A 17,285-nucleotide genomic window follows, 5' to 3' on the forward strand; every position below is an offset into this window, starting at 1 on the left:
TTTTTTAACATTCTTTCTTTTTCCACTCAATCAACAGGGACATTATTTTTATAAAGTTGTATTTATAGCAATATTTGTTATATTATCTGATTTCTAAATGTTTCTTAAGGTGTTGTTTTCTTCTCATTATTCTTGATATTCCATACTTCTTTTTGCCTTTTTGGAAATGACACTAAAATTCATTATTAGTTTTACATGTGTTTTTCTTCTTCATAGAGTACTTAGTGACTGGAAATTTGAGATAGACTTTTAACAACAGGACTTTTCTAGGTATATAATGAATTAATGGAATATTTCTGTTGATAAAGAGTTTTGCTTCTACCCCGAATGTCTTGTTTTTAAACATTTCAAGATTAACTGTCCAGATATAGTTTAATACACAGAAGTTTTAAAAGTTATACTTGACTACATTTGTACTGCTATATATCAACTGTAGACATGGAAAGGAAGAAGAAGAAATGCAATTCTATTCTATTCTTGTTTCAACAAATACTTTTTGAATGCCTACAATATGCTCTTAGGCACTGGAAAAGGTTCAAAAAGTTCTTTTTCCATCTAAATGAGAAAACAAGATCTATATCGCTTATTTATTCAATATATAGAGTGTATTTTATGTTTTAAGTGGGATATTATATGTTTTAAGAGGATAGAATGGTGAAAGTCATGGTTTGTACTCTCAAGGAGCTTATCATCTCATGGGGGATAGTGAATAGGCAATTCCGGTAGAAAGATGAGTGCTGTGATGCGAGAGATTGACTGTAAGAGCACATAACAGGGAAATTGAACCCAGGTTCAGAGAATTAGGCAAGGATTCCTACTTTTAAGCTGGAATTTGAAGGATGACAAAGTATTAGAAGTCCAGAGAGTATTTCAGGCAGAAGCAAATTGCATGGGGAAAATTTGGGTGACAGAAGAGAGCAGGCTTGTCTGGAGCACTGATTAATTTAGTTTGTATAGCTGAGACACAAAATAGGAATTAAGGATGGGGCAAGGGGTAGATGGAAAAATGGCAAAAGAGAAAGCTACTGATGGAAGCATAGCCCAAATTGTGAGGTCAGCATCAGTTAATGAAAAAAATATATATATCTTGAGCCCTAATGGTGACAGTAATGGGGAAGAATCGATATATTTGAGAGAGATCCATGAAGTAGAATCAACCTGTCTTAGAGAAGAGAGGAATAAAGGATAACATCCAGGTCTTCGGCTTGAACATCTGGGTAGGTGATTGTAATATTCCCTGAGATATAAGAGAACACTCAAGGTCTTCAGTTTTAGACATAAGAAATTTGAAGTATCTAGTGGGGTATCCAAGAGAAGATGTTTAGGAAGCAATTAGTTAATACGGGTTTTTTGCTCAGGAGAGGGGTCTGAGCTGGAGATAAAGATTTGGGGGCCAGCAAATAATTGAAGCCATGAGAGTGGAAGAGACTGTTCAGTGTAAAATATGAAGAACATAGGGTCTCAGAGCCCCAAAGATATGGAGAAAGGAAAATATATGTGTAAAAGGAGACTGATGAGTAGTCAGGAGGTAAGAGGAAAGCCAGCAGAGCGTGGTGAAAGGAAATATGTTTTAAGAAGGGAAAAAACAACAGTGTAAAATGTTATTAAGAGGTCAGTTAGGCCTTGAAATGTTCCATTGAACATAGCACAAGAGGTTATTTTAGAGATTTGGGAGAGAGCAGTTTTGGTGGACTAATAGAGCCAGAAATGTTATGATTGACTAAGTGCAGGAAGAGGAAATGAAGAAAATTAGCACAGAAAAATGTAAATGGCTATGATTGGAGAGAAAATAGGGAAGTAGTGAGAGGAAGCCCAGTTGAAGGATGTTTAGATGCCAGTGGGAAGAAGCCAGTGGAAAAACAGATTGAAGATAGAAAAATGAGATGGCAAGTAGGAGAAATGGAGTGAAGCCCCTGACTTGATTATGGGATATCTTGGGGCATCATTAGAGAGATTGGTTTTGGCCAGAAGAGTCATTTCTCTCTTAAAACATGAGAATAGTGGGAATAATATATGAGGATGCAAAGCAGTTTATAAGTTTATGGGCAGACTATTGAGGATAGTAGAGTCTATTTTCTATGAATCAAGAGGTAATCTAAGAGTAGCATGGTGGGCATTGAGCTCTGTGGATAATGTTTGAAATACTGTCTCAAGAAATAACAGGATTGAACAGCTTTGTGATTTTATCTCAGTTGCCAGAATGTAAGCTTGGAGAGAGGTGGGCCCTTATACTTAAGAGTAATTAGGTTCACCAAGTGGGTGTAACAGAAAGAAAAGAGATCAAACCAAGAATTCATTCTGTGAATTGTGATAAACTATGTGATCAAAGTGTAATTCTAAGGAGTCTTTTCCTAATAGTTGCACACAATATAGATTTGAGGGGAGGGCAGAATGGGGTGTGTGAAGGGCCAATTGTAAGAGATGGTTTCTGAGGTGATAATGGCCTAAAATTGTGTATGACTCTTGAAAATAATAATATAGACCTCTTTAATGTCAGTGTCTTTTGAATTCCTAAAGCAAATGTGTGCCTTTTTCTAATTGATACATATCTGGATGTAATAAATGGACTTTGGACACCTCTGAGGAAATTTCAAACTAGAACAACCTAGTGTGTACTTAAAGCTACTAGTTTCCTAAAACGTTAAATTTTCCCATAAAAATTCAGAACTCAAGTTGACACTTTGGATTGGATTGAAAAAGGTTCACTTTGTCAGCTTCTCCTGTTTTGTGGTCTATCCTCAAAAACGACTGAATATATATATTCTTTCCATTCAGAATTCTGGTTTTCACTCAGGTATATAACTGATGGGTGATTACTCCTTTAACTACCTAAAACCGATACTAACCGTGCATACTTCTCTGGTCCTGCTAATGAACATTTTACCATATTTTTTTTGAATCCTAACTCAAGATATTCTTTTAAATTTGTATGGTTGAGGCAACCCTCGGCACAGAGTATCCTTTAGCATTTAAAAATAAAATTTAGAGTTAGAGTTACTTCATGTGCTGTTATTCAGCATCATAATTATCTTCTAATGGAAAAACTGTGAAGCATAGAGTAGGTGATTTTCTGAATTTCATTCTGATAGAAAAACGTTTCCAGACGATTTAGTCACCTTAATCTAGTTGCTACGCAAGCGTTCCAGAGGTGCATTCCAGGAAATGCTAGTCCGCCAAGATGTGCTGTGTGCAGAGCGTTCTGTGGTCTAATAACGTTGGGAAATGCTCCCTTCTCTTTCCTGCGCTTATTGAGTCGCAGTGCCCCATTAGCGTGTTAAACTGCATTCTCCAAATTTTATATCCCACAGAACACAGTTTGGGCAACATAATGAGGAAACACTGCTCTACATAGTTTCCTGCTAGGCTTTCTCTGTACTTTACTGTGATGTTCCCAGAAAGAAAGCAATGACTGTAAAAATGTAAGTTAATCTATGTACTAGGTTTGTTCTTGTTGTACATAAATTGTTAGAGTAATCAAAATTAAATTGTAAGTGCTTTACTAAGATTCACCATTAAAAGAAGACACATAATTAATATTTTAGGCTTTGTGGGCTTTATAGTCTCTGTTGCAGCTACTCAATTCAGCTTCTGTGGCATAAAAACAGCAATAGACAAACACATAAGTGAATGAGCATGGCAATGTTCCAATAAAACTGCTTACAGACGTCCCAAGTTAGAAAGTTAATTTTGTTTGAAAATAGTGCTGTACTCCATATCCATTAATAGGGAGAATCAAACAAATTATCTTTCTTCAGCTTATACTAATTATGTTGCCAAAGTGAAAAAACAAATTGAAATATTTTTTGATAAGTTCCCTGGGTTCCTTTGTAACTCTTAATGTCTAACAATGCATGGTGGACCAGGCTATTTGGTATAATAAGTTTCATTTTTGTATATTAGATTTTATTTCATAATGAGTTAAGAAAGGAAGAGCTATGGTGGCAGTCAGTTCAGGTGGCTTTCCTCTCTGTATTACAGACAGTGAGAAAGTATCTTACGAGTTTAGGAAAACATACGAGATCAGTGTCTCCTCAAGTCTTAATTTATCCACACTCTTAATTTGGTCAGAACTGGATGAAACAAAGACAGATATTTTAATGTAAGAAATAATAAATACATTGAATTATTCTTTATTACATGGGCTTCATATTACCATTTTACTTGCCAGTGCCATCAGTAAAAATATTAAAACTGTGACCCAATAATTTAAAGTATTCTAATAAAATCAAAAAATTTTAATAAAAATCCATTCTGTTTACAATTGGTTATTTTCCCCATCATTGTAATTTTCATAGGAACTTAGTATAGAGAAGAATGTCAGGTTTTAAAGAGTTTTAATATAGTATTATTGCCATAATACTATATTAAAATATGAAACAGCTACTTTGGTAATTCCTTGTCTTGATTTTTTTTCTTAGAATTTTTCTTGCATATCTTATATCCCATTGCTTTGTCAACCGTTACAGATATTCTGCTTTACTAATTGCCCCATATCTTTCATGGAAAACTATTCAGTTTATTCAACAAATATTATATATTTTCCTTTTGATCTACCATGCATTGTTAGATACTAGAGTTACAAAGGAACTCAGGGAACTTATCAAAAAATATTTCAAGTTGTTTTTTCACTTTGGCAACATAATTAGTATAAGTTGAAGAAAGATAATTTGTTTGATTCTCCCTTTTAATGGATATGGAATACAGCACTATTTTCAAACAAAATTAACTTTCTAACTTGGGGCGTCTGTAAGTAGTTTTATTGGAACATTGCCATGCTCATTCACTTATGTGTTTGTCTATTGCTGTTTTTATGCCACAGAAGCTGAATTGAGTAGTTTCAACAGAGATTATAAAGCCCACAAAGCCTAAAATATTAATTATCTGGCCCTTTGCAGAAAAAGTTTGCTGACCCCTGTTAATATCAGTAGAATTTTGATAAGGTGTGACTAGAAAAAAACTTAATGTATTTTTTTAGTAAATTAATATGATTATATCCAGTTCATTCCCAACACCCATCCATACTCACTCCCTGTTGTCCACTCCCACCTCGCACACAATACATTTCTGACGTGTAGTTGTGTTATTTTGTTTTTCTCTATGGAACAAGACCTGTCTTTATCCAGCAGAGTGGTGCTGGGGGAGCCATCAATGCCAGTTTTATTCTGTTTTGTAAGCCTTTATTCTCTCCCTGCAGCCTCCAGACCTGCTTTGTCTATCTGAGGTAAGTTCAAGGGTCACCCTTCTCTTCCTTAACCAGCTGCTACCATCTGTTAGAAAGAGATTGATTTCAGTGCTTCACACCTTAAATTCCTTCCTCAAGTGTTCTCTTCTCCCCTTTTCTACCCCTTTTTTCCTTCTCTATTTCTTCACTTAGTAATTCAAAATTTTTAGTTCAGCTCTCATGGCTACCATGTTTTTCTCCTCATTTTTCCTGGGCAGTAAATAATTTTCTTTGTAGTGGAGCCAAGTATCCTGTGATTGTCATAATATAAAGCCTACTGAATTCACCTTTTGTTTAATTACAGGAAAATAAAAGGCAGAGTAGGTGTCTGAATGATTTCATCCTGCCAGGTTTTTTCTTCCTTGTTTTTGTTTAATTTTAAGCAAGACCTTGGCTTCTTTTTTCTCCCCCTCAATTCCAGTTCTAGGCAACCTGGAAAATTCATTTGTTTGCTTCTTTGTCTCTGTGTTATGTAAACGTATAGAAGGCTAGATTTTAGAAGCCAGTATCTATAGACCCCATTAATTCTTTCAAAAAGGTTTGTCTCCTGTGTGCCAGGCAGTATGCTAGACATATGGAATATGATGGGGGGGACAAAATCAGATGTCACTCAATTCACGGTCAAGTTTGTTTGGAGAGGCAGACATTGAGAAAACAGTTACACAAATCTTACAACTTCTTAATTCGTAGGTGGTACCATAAGAATTCCTTATAGGGAGATCTTATCAAGTCAGGGAAGTGAAGGAGGACTTCTCTGAGGAAATGACCATTGAGCTGAGTGAGAGTGAGTAGGAAGAATGAGTAGGAACCAACTAGGCCAAGTGGCAGAGAATGGGGAGGGGAGGAGTGACCTTCCAGGAAGAACTGAATGTGAAAAAAGTATGAGGCATGGTGTTCCTGGCGGGTAAGAGGGATAAGACATGACTGGTGTGTCTTGAGTCACGAGGGAGAGGAGGAGCATGATGTCAGGTGTGGTGAAGATTGAGGAGTGAGTGAAGGGTAGACCATGCAGGTTCTCAGAAACCATGTTCATGTCCTCTCAGTGGCTAATTTTACCCCACTAGTCAGGTAATACCAACACCTGTCTGAGGACTCTACTTGATGCCCCAGGGACTAGGAGGTCTTTCCATTCTTTTTGGTGGGAACACCAATTATATCCAGTCCTGTATGGCCTCTGGGTATTTTCCACCTAGTCCTTTTCAGTGGTCTTTTTCACAGCCTTGGGAAACATTCGTGTACTGATCAGTGTTTATCTACAGACTTACGAGGAACTCTGGAACTAGCTCTCTCTGCAGCTCTCTTTCCTGTATTCGGCTCCACACATTCTAGTCACCTGGGACTCCTTCACCTCCAAACTCTGTCTTCCTTTCTCAGGAAGATTTCCAAGCTCTATTTGGGTTCCCCCTATATTGCAGCCTGGAAACTCTCCAAGCAGTAAGCCAGAGCAAATTTTAGGACTTACCACCTTCTGCTTCCCTCTTTTCAGGAATTACTGTCATCCTGTACTTCCTGTCATCCATTATCTTAGCAACATTATTTCATATATTTTGTGGGGTTTTTTTTAAGTTGTTTAAAGTGAGAGGGCAAGTTCATTTTGTTACTTCATCATGGCCAGAAACAAATATCCCAGACTTATTTTTTTAACAAATATTTATCCAGTTTCTATATGCTAGGTGCTGAAAATAATATACTGAACAAGACCAGCAGGGATTTCTACTGTCATCAAGCTTGTATTTTTTTGGGAGGGTGGAAAAATAAAATAGAAAACAGAAAGCACTGGTAAATTCTGTGTTAATGAAATTAAATGACGAAAGGAGTTTTTAGGGAGAGCTGCTTTAGGTTGAGTACTCAGGAAAATTGAGATATCTAGGATATCATTCATGACTGAAACTGAGTATGGATGAGAGCTAAGGGAGAGTATAGGAGAAGAAGAAAAGAAAGCCTGGGACTCAACCTTGAGAAATGCCAATATGTATTCTGCAGGTAGAGTGGGATGGCTTTCAGTGACAGGAAGAGGCAGAGGAAAGCCAGTATTGTTTTTTGTCTCAAAAGCCAAAAAAAGTGAGTCTCAAGAAAGAGGGTATCTTACTCTGCTCAGGCTGCCATAACAAAATAACATGGACTGCATGACTTAAACAACAGAAATGTATAGTCTCACAGTTCTGGAGGCTGGAAAGTCCAAGATCTGGAGGGTTCTGTTGCTGGTGAGAGCTCTTTTCCTGGCTTGCAGGCCATTTTCCTGTTCTCTGGTATCTCCTTCTCGTCTTATAGGGACATCAATCCTATTGGATTATGGCCCCGCCCTGTGACCTCATTTCACCTTAATTACTTCCTAAAAGCCCTATATCTCTTAATATATAAATCTGAGGCAGGGAGACGGGAGGGGCAGGGGGGAGAGAGGGGCCGACACAATCCAGTCCATAGCAGAAGAAATGGGCAACAGTGTTGAATGTTGGTAGGAAGGCAAAAAAGTTGAAAACTAAAGATCGTTCATTAGACTTATCATTTCATGGGTGACTTTAGTGCTGCCCTCATGGAGTAAAAGGCCTGCAAGCTAGATTGGAGTAGGTTAAAGAATGAGAGGTATCGAAAATGGTGGTAGCAAGTATAGGACAACTCATTAAAGTAATCTAACTCTAAAAATATTAACCTCAGGAAGGTAAAAGATTGAGTGAAGCCTTGTTTTTTAAGGAATGAGAGACCTCGCACTTGTTTAAACGTCATGGTGAGGATCCAATTGAGAGGAGATGGTCTATTCTTTATCTATTGCCACAGTAATGCTACATTACACACCACCCCAAAACTCATTAGCTTAAAGTAAATAAGCATTTATTTCACTCATGAATCAGTGATTGGCAAATAAGCCTGGAGGTTCTTTGGATATTGGCTGGGCTCCCTCGAGAGTTTTGGGGTTAGCTGGCTGTCAAGTGGACGGCTTAGCCCTGCGTCTCTCATAGCCATCCAGTAAACCAGCCCAGGCATGTTCTCAGGGCAAAAGCAGAGATGTAAAAGTGAGCATAAATGCCCAATTTCTCAACTTCAGCTTGCATCATATTTGCTAATATCCCATTAGCTAGAGCAAATGGTGAAGCAGAATGAGAAGACATGGTAAAATGACAGGGCAGAGAGAGTGCATATAGTGACGGGTGAAGAACTGAGGCTATTAATGGAATTACTCTGCCACAGATGGTGTATTTAAAAAAAAAAAAAAAAAAAAGAGGGTCGGAATCATTGATGATGATCATTGATAAGTTCCTGAGAAGGCCTCTGGGAACAGGGTTCAAAAACATTTGTTTTAAGTCATGCCAGGTTCTGCAGTCTTTTACAGTTAGTTGGCATTAATTTAGATAAACAACTAGCTAATTGCTTTTACTTTCATATTAATTTAGTACTGAAGTTTTCTATTTTATTTTTATAAAGGTATATGAATCACATGTAGTTACTGAATATTTGAATACAGTACTGCTTTAGGCACAGTTGTGTTGTACCAATTTAATATACAAGTTCACTAAGAAATTCAGGGATCCCTACAAGGCCAAGAATCACTTCAAAGTCACATAGCAGTGCAAACTGTTCATTGATTCCTGGAGAGAATTTGTTTTGTACCTTTGATCTGACTGCAATCTCCTTCATTCCATTCAACTAAAAATTCAGGTAGATTATCTCATTTCTCAGTAGAAATGATTCAGTTCTAAATGTTTTCTTTTGAATTCTTGATTACCATGGTCTGCTCTCTAATAATCATGGTAGCACTTACTAATTAAGCACATACTATGCACCATGTGCTAATCTTTTTTAACATCTTTATTGGAGTATAATTGCTTTACAATGGTGTGTTAGTTTCTGCTTTATAACAAAGTGAATCAGCTATACATATACATATATACCCATATCTTCTCCCTCTTGCGTCTCCCTCCCACCCTCCCTATCCCACCCCTCTAGGTGGTCACAAAGCACCGAGCTGATCTCCCTGTGCTACGCGGCTGCTTCCCACTAGCTATCTATTTTACATTTGGTAGTGTATATATGTCCATGCCACTCTCTCACTTCGTCCCAGCTTAACCTTCCCCCTCCCCGTGTCCTCAAAGCCATTCTCTACATCTGCATCTTTATACCTGTCTTGCCCCTAGGTTCTTCTGTTTTTTTTAGATTCCATATATATGTGTTAGCATACAGTATTTGTTTTTCTCTTTCTGACTTACTTCACTCTATATGACAGACTCTAGGTCCATCCACCTCACTACAAATAACTCAATTTCGTTTCTTTTTATGGCTGAGTAATAGTCCATTGTATATACATGCCACATCTTCCTTGTCCATTCATTTGTCGATGGACACTTAGGTTGCTTCCATGTCTTGGTTATTGTAAATAGTGTTGCAATGAATATTGTGGTACATGTCTCTTTTTGAATTATGGTTTTCTCAGGGTATATGCCCAGTAGTGGGATTGCTGGGTCATACGGTAGCTCTATTTTTAGTTTTGTAAGGAACCTCCATACTGTTCTCCGTAGTGCCTGTATCAATTTACATTCCCACCAAAAGTGCAAAAGGGTTCCCTTTTCTCCACACCCCCTCCAGCATTTATTGTCTGTAGATTTTTTGATGCTGGCCATTCTGACTGGTGTGAGTTGATACCTCATTGTAGTTTTGATTTGCATTTCTCTAATGATTAGTGATGTTGAGCATCCTTTCATGTGTTTGTTGGCAATCTGTATATGTGCTAATCTTTTATTGAAAAAGTAATTTTCCGAAAATTGGTTGCAGTAAATTGCAAATCTAGGGCTCTAATCCGAGACTATCAGATTCCAAGTCTTGCTCTTAACCACCAGGTTCTTCTGCTCCTCCAGTAACCACATCAAATAATCAAAAGGAAGTCAGAAAAAATGGCTGACTTAAAATCTCCCCCTTAACAATCTACCAAAGCCTTTAAATTCATCAGTATCTTACCAAAGGGAAATTTTACTCTTGAGATAAATTAAGTCTTTTTAAAAAACCAAAAAACCTGTACAACCTAACTCTTAGAGACTTTGCCAACAAGAGAAAGGATCTATTTGGTCGTGTTAGACCTCATGGTTCGCTAGTGAACCATGTTTACCTGGCTACACTGTATGGCTTTTTTACATTTGATCCCCTTTAAGCCCAGAGATTCAAAATTAAACTGTCGTATTATTATCTGACTATACAAATTATAGGAACAAACTAGTATGGTGAACACTGTAGAAACAAATCATACACATATCTGCCATACTTTATTCCCACACATGTAATTTTTTAATTTGAATTTTGTTATTAGTACTAACTCACATTTATTGACTCCTTACTATGTGTCCAGCTGGGCATATTACATGCATTCTCTATGCCAGGTGCTTTATTTACATCAACTCATTTAATAATCACATTACCCTTAAGATGTGGTATTCTATCTTCACTATCCAGTTAAATTGAAGCTTAGAGGCTAAGGAGTGTACACTCAGCAGGTGAGTGATTTGATTCAGGATCAGAACTCAGGCTCTAAAGTCTCCCTCTGTCCCACTTTCCTAAAATCCTCATCCCTAAAGGCCTATTTCAAATGTTTTTCCCCCTCATCTCCCCACTTCTGGGATTCATCTTTCCCTTCTCTGTAATCCCTTTGTCCTTAGCTACTCCTTTTAATTTTCACTGCTTTTAATTCTGGTAATTTATGAATACTTTTTCCCCACTGTCTCCTTACCAAGCTGCAAAACCCTTGAAGACAGATACCATCACAGTCTTTTGTATTCCTAACATATTAGGTAGGTACTGGTTAAGGATTTAACTTTACTTAACAGCGGACCTGGCTGATGAACACATGCCAGCTCCATATAGAACTGAAACATTTTGCTCTGTGGCATGGTCCTCTAAACTGGCCTCCTAGAACCTAAGAACCATCACATTTAGGGTCCAGTAGACCAATGCCTTCAGTTTTATAACTTCTTATTACATCCAAAACATGGGAATACACTTGTCTACTTCAGGAAGGTTCTCTGCTCTAGTTTTGCAAATTGACAACTATATCATGATATTTGGACAGATTTGTAGAGAGATCAGGGTCAAAGACAGTGCTGAGCTACAACTATTCAGTAAATTTTTACTGAATTAACAGTAATTAATTCAGTTAATTATTTCCAAAGGAAAATAAACCAGTCACCCACTGGTGTTAAGTAAGTTCAAATTTGATGGTTTCAGGGACATTATAGCAACTATTCAAATTCCAAATCCTATATCAGAATTGTTTATCCATGCATACAACTGAGTTCTTTCTCTCTTTGAAAAGATAAACTTGTGTTCCCTGAAACCCTTAACCTAAAGAATAGTTTTATGGTAGCTTGCATGTCAGTCTCTGCCCTAACGTTTTTTCTTTTTTCACACTGAGAAATTAAAAGGTATGACTGTCAGCCCCCTCTTTAGTTAAACATAAAGAAAATTCATGCTCTAAACATAAGTCTCCGGGATAAGGTTATGGCTGTAGACCAGACATGTGGTGTATGTTAAGTATTCTAAAGAAATAGATAAATGGATATTAACACGAAGGGAGAATCATGACAGAATCACAAACCAAGAGTCAGTGTGCAGGATAGTGTAAATAGATCATAGGCCCTGAAGACTCACTTAGTTGTGTGACCTTGGGTCGGTCATTTTACTTCTTTGAGCCTCAGTGGATGATTGTTAGAACTTAATCAGGTAATGTAAAAAAGGCTTTTAGCATAGTACCTGGTATATAGCAACTGCTCTACAAATGCTATTTTTGGGCCTGTCTTGATCACACTAAAATTTGTTACCTGCAATGTGGCTCACTTAAAGTTTGTTGTATGACAGAAATGAACTATCACATATCTCCAGTAATAAGTAAAACAAGTTTAAATTATAAGTTGTATATATTAAAAATTATTTTTGTTAGAATTATCAGTATCATTACTTTAAATCACAGATGATAATTGTTTGGATTTTCATAACTCACAAATGATTTTTATCTTTTATACTTTCCAAATGCACATATTCTATAAACTTTCATTCAGATGGTGGAGAGGGGCTTTGTCTTAGGGTGAATGAAATTACTGAAGTATTGAAAATAGGCTGAGCTGTCTGCCATAATCATTGCAGGCACCCTTTGCCCTTATTCAGCCTCACTTAAACCATCTGGGTTCCTAGATGGTAGAGATAGAGGTAGAAGGGGCCTTACTTCGGATAAGTACCTCTCTTCAGGTTCTTCCCCCTTTCACCAAAGTATGTGCATTTGCATTTGTTTATAGCTCCATATGGTTATTAAAGCATGTTAACTGACTCTCATTAGATCATCAGAAACATGTAAGCAGGGAAGATGTCATTTAATTTTTTTTTTCTACAGATGAGGAAAGTGAGGCTGAAGGAGGCTAAGGTTACATGTCCAAGGTCATAAGGCTGATTATTAATATTGTCAGAACTGGAACCTGGGTCCTTACATTCTTTTCCCCAATTCTTTACTCTCAAGAGTACCACTGGATACACTATTGCTGGGCTTTCATTAGAATCCTGGATATGGACATATAAAGCCACTTTATCAGATGATTCAAATGCTGCTCCTTAAGCTTTTTAATCATGATGTAAAACAGAGAAGCCATGAAATAAAAGACTGATAAATTTGATGATATAAAATTTAAAATGGATTCGTGACAAACTCACTGTAAGCAGATACAAACAAAAAATAAACTAGGCAGGGTGGGGAGGGGTGGGATTGTAAATCACACAGAACACAGGATTAATTCTTAACTGCCTGGCAATACGAGAAAAGTCATCATCTGAACTGGCAACACAGAAAAGGAAATACAAATGGCTTCTAAGATGTGAAAATAAGTTTAACTTTACTGAGAAGAGAAATGCAAATTAAGCAAGGGCATACAATTTTTTAAGCTTCCCTAAATTTTATTATACATTGTTATAAGAGTGTGAGGGAAGACATTTTCATATATCATTGGTCAGAGTGTAAAAAGGTACACAGTCTATGAAGGGAATTTTGGTAATATCTATCAAAATTTTTAAAGCACCCGTTGACCCAGCCATGCCAATCCTAGACATCAGTCCTGAAGATGTACTTGCACACATACTTAAAGAGACACATATAAGAATATTCAATATATTGATATTTTTAAGCAAAAGATTGGAATAGCCCAAAAGTTTATCAGTTGAAGACTGGCGAAGTCAATTATGACATAGCCATAGAATGGAGTTCTATGTAGCTATTAAAAGAATCAAATATTCATTGTACAAATATGGAACAATCTCCAAAATATATAAGCAAGATACAGAACAGTATTCAGAATTGTGTAGGGGGAAAGGAGATATTTGAAACAGACATATATACATATATATCAATGCGGAGAGACTATATCTGGAATAATACACAAGAAATTGGCAACAGTAGTTGCTCCTGGAAGAGGGGCTAGGAGCAGTGAGAGACTTCATTGTATAACATTTTGTAGTTATTGATCTATTTTTAATTTTGCAAATTTATTACCTATTTTTAAAACATGAAAAAAAATCATTGTTTAAAAACTACATCAAGAAAAGTTGAACATTTATTAATCTTTCACTTGGTACAAATGTATATGATTCTATGACAAATTTCTAACATTAAACCTAACTAGTCAAAATTTTAATTTCCAAATATAAAGGTATATTTGTTAAAAATTCCTGTAGACTGCAAATTTTTTGAAAGCGTGGACTATATCTTCATCTTTGTATCCAAAAGTGCTTTCTGATGGGTATTCAATAAATGTTAAATAAGTCGACTGGTAGAGAAGATGGAATTGAAAAGTGCTCTGGTAAGTACTGGATTATAATTAGAGATCGAGTTTCTTATATTAGTCCTCATACATCTGGTTAGAACACTCTGAAAAAGAGCAGTTTATTTTTCTATTTTCCTATATCTTAATTTCCCTATCATCTCTTAAAAAAAAAAAAAAAAAAGCAGGGAAGTGAGGACTAGAAAGGTCACTTCTAGCTCTGCTGTTCTAATGCCTCTGGTTCTAGCACTTCAAGATCAGTAGTGCCCAAACTTCAAACACCAGCTTGTTCTTTTTTGTAGGTATATATTTATGAATTAAACATGTCAATCTGCATATTGGTACTAACATTTAGTTCTTTTTCTTAACTATTTTCTTCCCATGCATGTGTATAGTTTTGTGTATCCCTGGCGTTTGTGTTCCCAAATTTGGAGTACACTCTCTAGAAAAGTAACTTTAAAAGTCTTTAAAGTATTGAAAAGAACAATAGTGTAGTTATTGAGTAGTATTCTCTGATGAATACACCTTTGTCAATCAAATAGCAAACAGAAAACAGAAAAAAAAAATCGTTTTTAGGACTATGATTTGTTGCTCCATGCCATTGTTTTCTTATTTTGGCGTTTGATGCCTGATACACTAACCTACCAAGCTACCTCAGTTAATATCATTGTATTTTGATAGCTTGCTTTAGAGTTTCTCAAAGAGTCATACATCAGACTTTCTTGTTTTGAAAATACAAATAAAAGTATGAAGACTAGCAGTCCTTGGAGGAAGGAAAAGCATTACTGTTATTAATCATATCTCTAGGTTTTGGATTTTTTTTTAATGATGATTTACTATTTTTGATGAATAATCTTTTAAGCTGTCATTTTGTTTCATTATCTATTTATAAAAATTGAAACCATGTCATTCGGTGGAACTGGGACTGTTTGGGGAGAACTCAACTCAGTGAAAATATGATGGCTGTTAAAATATGGTTTAACAGGTTAAATCTCTGGCTTATTGAATGGCAAGTGAGTCAATTGTTTGAAGTTGTAAGGAGAGATCAGGAAAATGCTACCGAAATCTGGATGCTGCTGCCATTTACCAACTCTAATAAGCCACTAAAATACCCAACTCAGCTTCCTCTTTACGAGTGGGAAGAGTCATTGACCTGCAGCTGAAGAAAGCTTAGGAATGATGTAGTCTAACTGAACTAATCAGTTGTGTCAAATGAGCTAATGTATAGCAAGCTATTAAATCATTTCTAAACGTAAGGATTCACATCTGAAGATGTGAATTGACTTTAATATTACACATGTGGAGTGCTAGCTATCCTTTGGACTCTCAAGTTTCTGTGATTTTAGAGAAGATTCTCATCAGAGAGCTAGTAGACAGGCTTAAGGGAAAGAGCAAGGACTGTATTCCAGTTCCAGCCTGTGACTCGACTTTATTTGTACTGGAACTCTCTGTGACTCACTTTTATCGTTTCTTATGAGCTTACAGTATACCAACCTTGCTGGGTGGTTATGTAATTTGAGATAATGCATGTGAATGTGCCTAGAATATGGTAGGCATTCAACAAAGGTTAATTCCTTCTTGTCTCAAAGTAGCTGTGATCCTGGTAGGTTAAAGGAAAAGTTAAAAGTGTTGAATCCGGCCAAGCTCAGTAGGTTAAATATCCTTTCTGATGTATACTGATGTATATACTATTTTTGTCCAGTGGTATCTGAGTGACCTCTCAATTACCTGTATTGAATTCAGTTCGTTAAGGAGGCAGGAGCTAAAAAAACCCCAACAATCAATCATCTCTATTGTTTAGAGGTCTGAACAATAAAACTACTGAATTTTCTTTTACAAGGTTGATAGTTTCTTTGAAATTAAAGTAAAACTAAAGTGCTTTACACTTTTTTTTTCCAGCATGCTACAAGTGAAAACTGATGAGAAAGTGAATTTGTCTGATGGGAATACAGCAAGTTGCCCTTTGAGCCCCATTAAGATGTGCCTTAATCGTCCCACTGAATGGAATCTGAATTTGACAGCAGCATCTCTAGCGAGCTGTACAGTTCATAACCAAAATCTCAAAAGTGAAGAGAAATAGATTGCAGTTCTTCTTGCACTATCCTTATTTTGTACGTCAACATTCTTCCTGCTGATAAGCATTTATCGATTGATTGATTTTGAAATATTTCTAGTCTTGTGATTTGTCTATATATTAAATCATTAGCATTAATCATTTTGATTATATTCTTTGTATGTTTTTTTACATGTTTTACACCAGACCATTGTGGAATTTTGCAGTACAAATGGATTTTTGAAGTTTCTCTTTTTAATGGTATTTTGTGAATTTTTTACTCCCTAAGTGAGTTTAAATATATACTTGCCCCCAGTTTTATTTCCGTGCACAATGTCTTAATATATAATGCATTGTGAGATTTAGAAGGCTAGTATTGTAAAGATTTGTGATTACCTGACCCATGAACAGTTGTATAACAGGTGGATACCAACTACCTCGAAGCAAATTGGTAAAAGGCAAAGGTATCTGTTAGAAGTATATCTCTTTCAAAGTTATATATGTATAGAAAAATTGATCATAGTTTATCATCAAGTAGCATGTTTCCATTCATAAGGAGAATTTGAACTGATCGGTTATTTCTCTGTACTTTTAAACCTATAAAGTCTGGGTTTTAAGAGCAATGGCACAATTGCATGTTGACTCTTCAGCAAATCTGTGCCTCTTGCAGATAAGAATACTGTTGTTTGGTTTTTGTAAGTTATCCATTTTGAATGAAAAATGGTAAATGGATTTACATCCATTGATTTTACTGTATTTTAGCCATTTATTTTAAAGTGTAAAGGGATGTCTTAAAATGAGGATAATATTCCTTACCTCTTTAGTAGTACAAAAGCATAGCTTCATCATTGGCTTATGTGATTGTGTCCAAAACTTGAATAGTAAGAATACTCAGAGTCTGATGCTTAATTTTTCCCACGGCTGAGAAGGAAAGCTTTGGTATGGTGGTCCATGTAAAGTATGTAAGAACATGGCTCCTTCCCTTTGGATAGCCTGGCTATGGGTTAAATGGGATTTAGTTTATTGTGTTTCTAAAGACTTTTACTTATGGCACATTTTGTGTACCTTTTAAGTCCTTATTTCTCCCAGCCTACCCCAACCCCCAAATTATTTTTAAAAAGACAGGGATTTAACAAAAAGGCTTACATAAGGAATTTGAAGCACAGGAAAAGACACAGAGCCAACAGAATGAGAAACAATCATCTATTTTTCATTGTTTTATATCACCACCATA

The 17,285-nt window shown here is 36.2% G+C and overlaps 1 protein-coding gene across 4 annotated transcripts in view; it reads left to right on the top strand.

Annotated features, from left to right (window-relative positions):
• Positions 1-16,133, top strand: part of LCORL (ligand dependent nuclear receptor corepressor like) — a 179,302-nt gene extending 163,169 nt beyond the window's left edge. For 2 of the 4 annotated variants that reach the window (XM_059923276.1, XM_059923278.1), the window contains exon 7: positions 15,898-16,133. In XM_059923276.1, the coding sequence (XP_059779259.1) occupies positions 15,898-16,078 (181 nt within the window). In that variant the 3' untranslated portion in view covers positions 16,079-16,133. The remainder of the gene's footprint in view (positions 1-15,897) is intronic. The other 2 variants (XM_059923273.1, XM_059923279.1) reach the window with 1 other exon arrangement.
• The last annotated feature ends 1,152 nt before the right edge of the window (positions 16,134-17,285 follow it).

This window comes from Balaenoptera ricei, chromosome 5, assembly GCF_028023285.1.
Source record: "Balaenoptera ricei isolate mBalRic1 chromosome 5, mBalRic1.hap2, whole genome shotgun sequence".
NCBI classification, from domain to species: domain Eukaryota; kingdom Metazoa; phylum Chordata; class Mammalia; order Artiodactyla; family Balaenopteridae; genus Balaenoptera; species Balaenoptera ricei.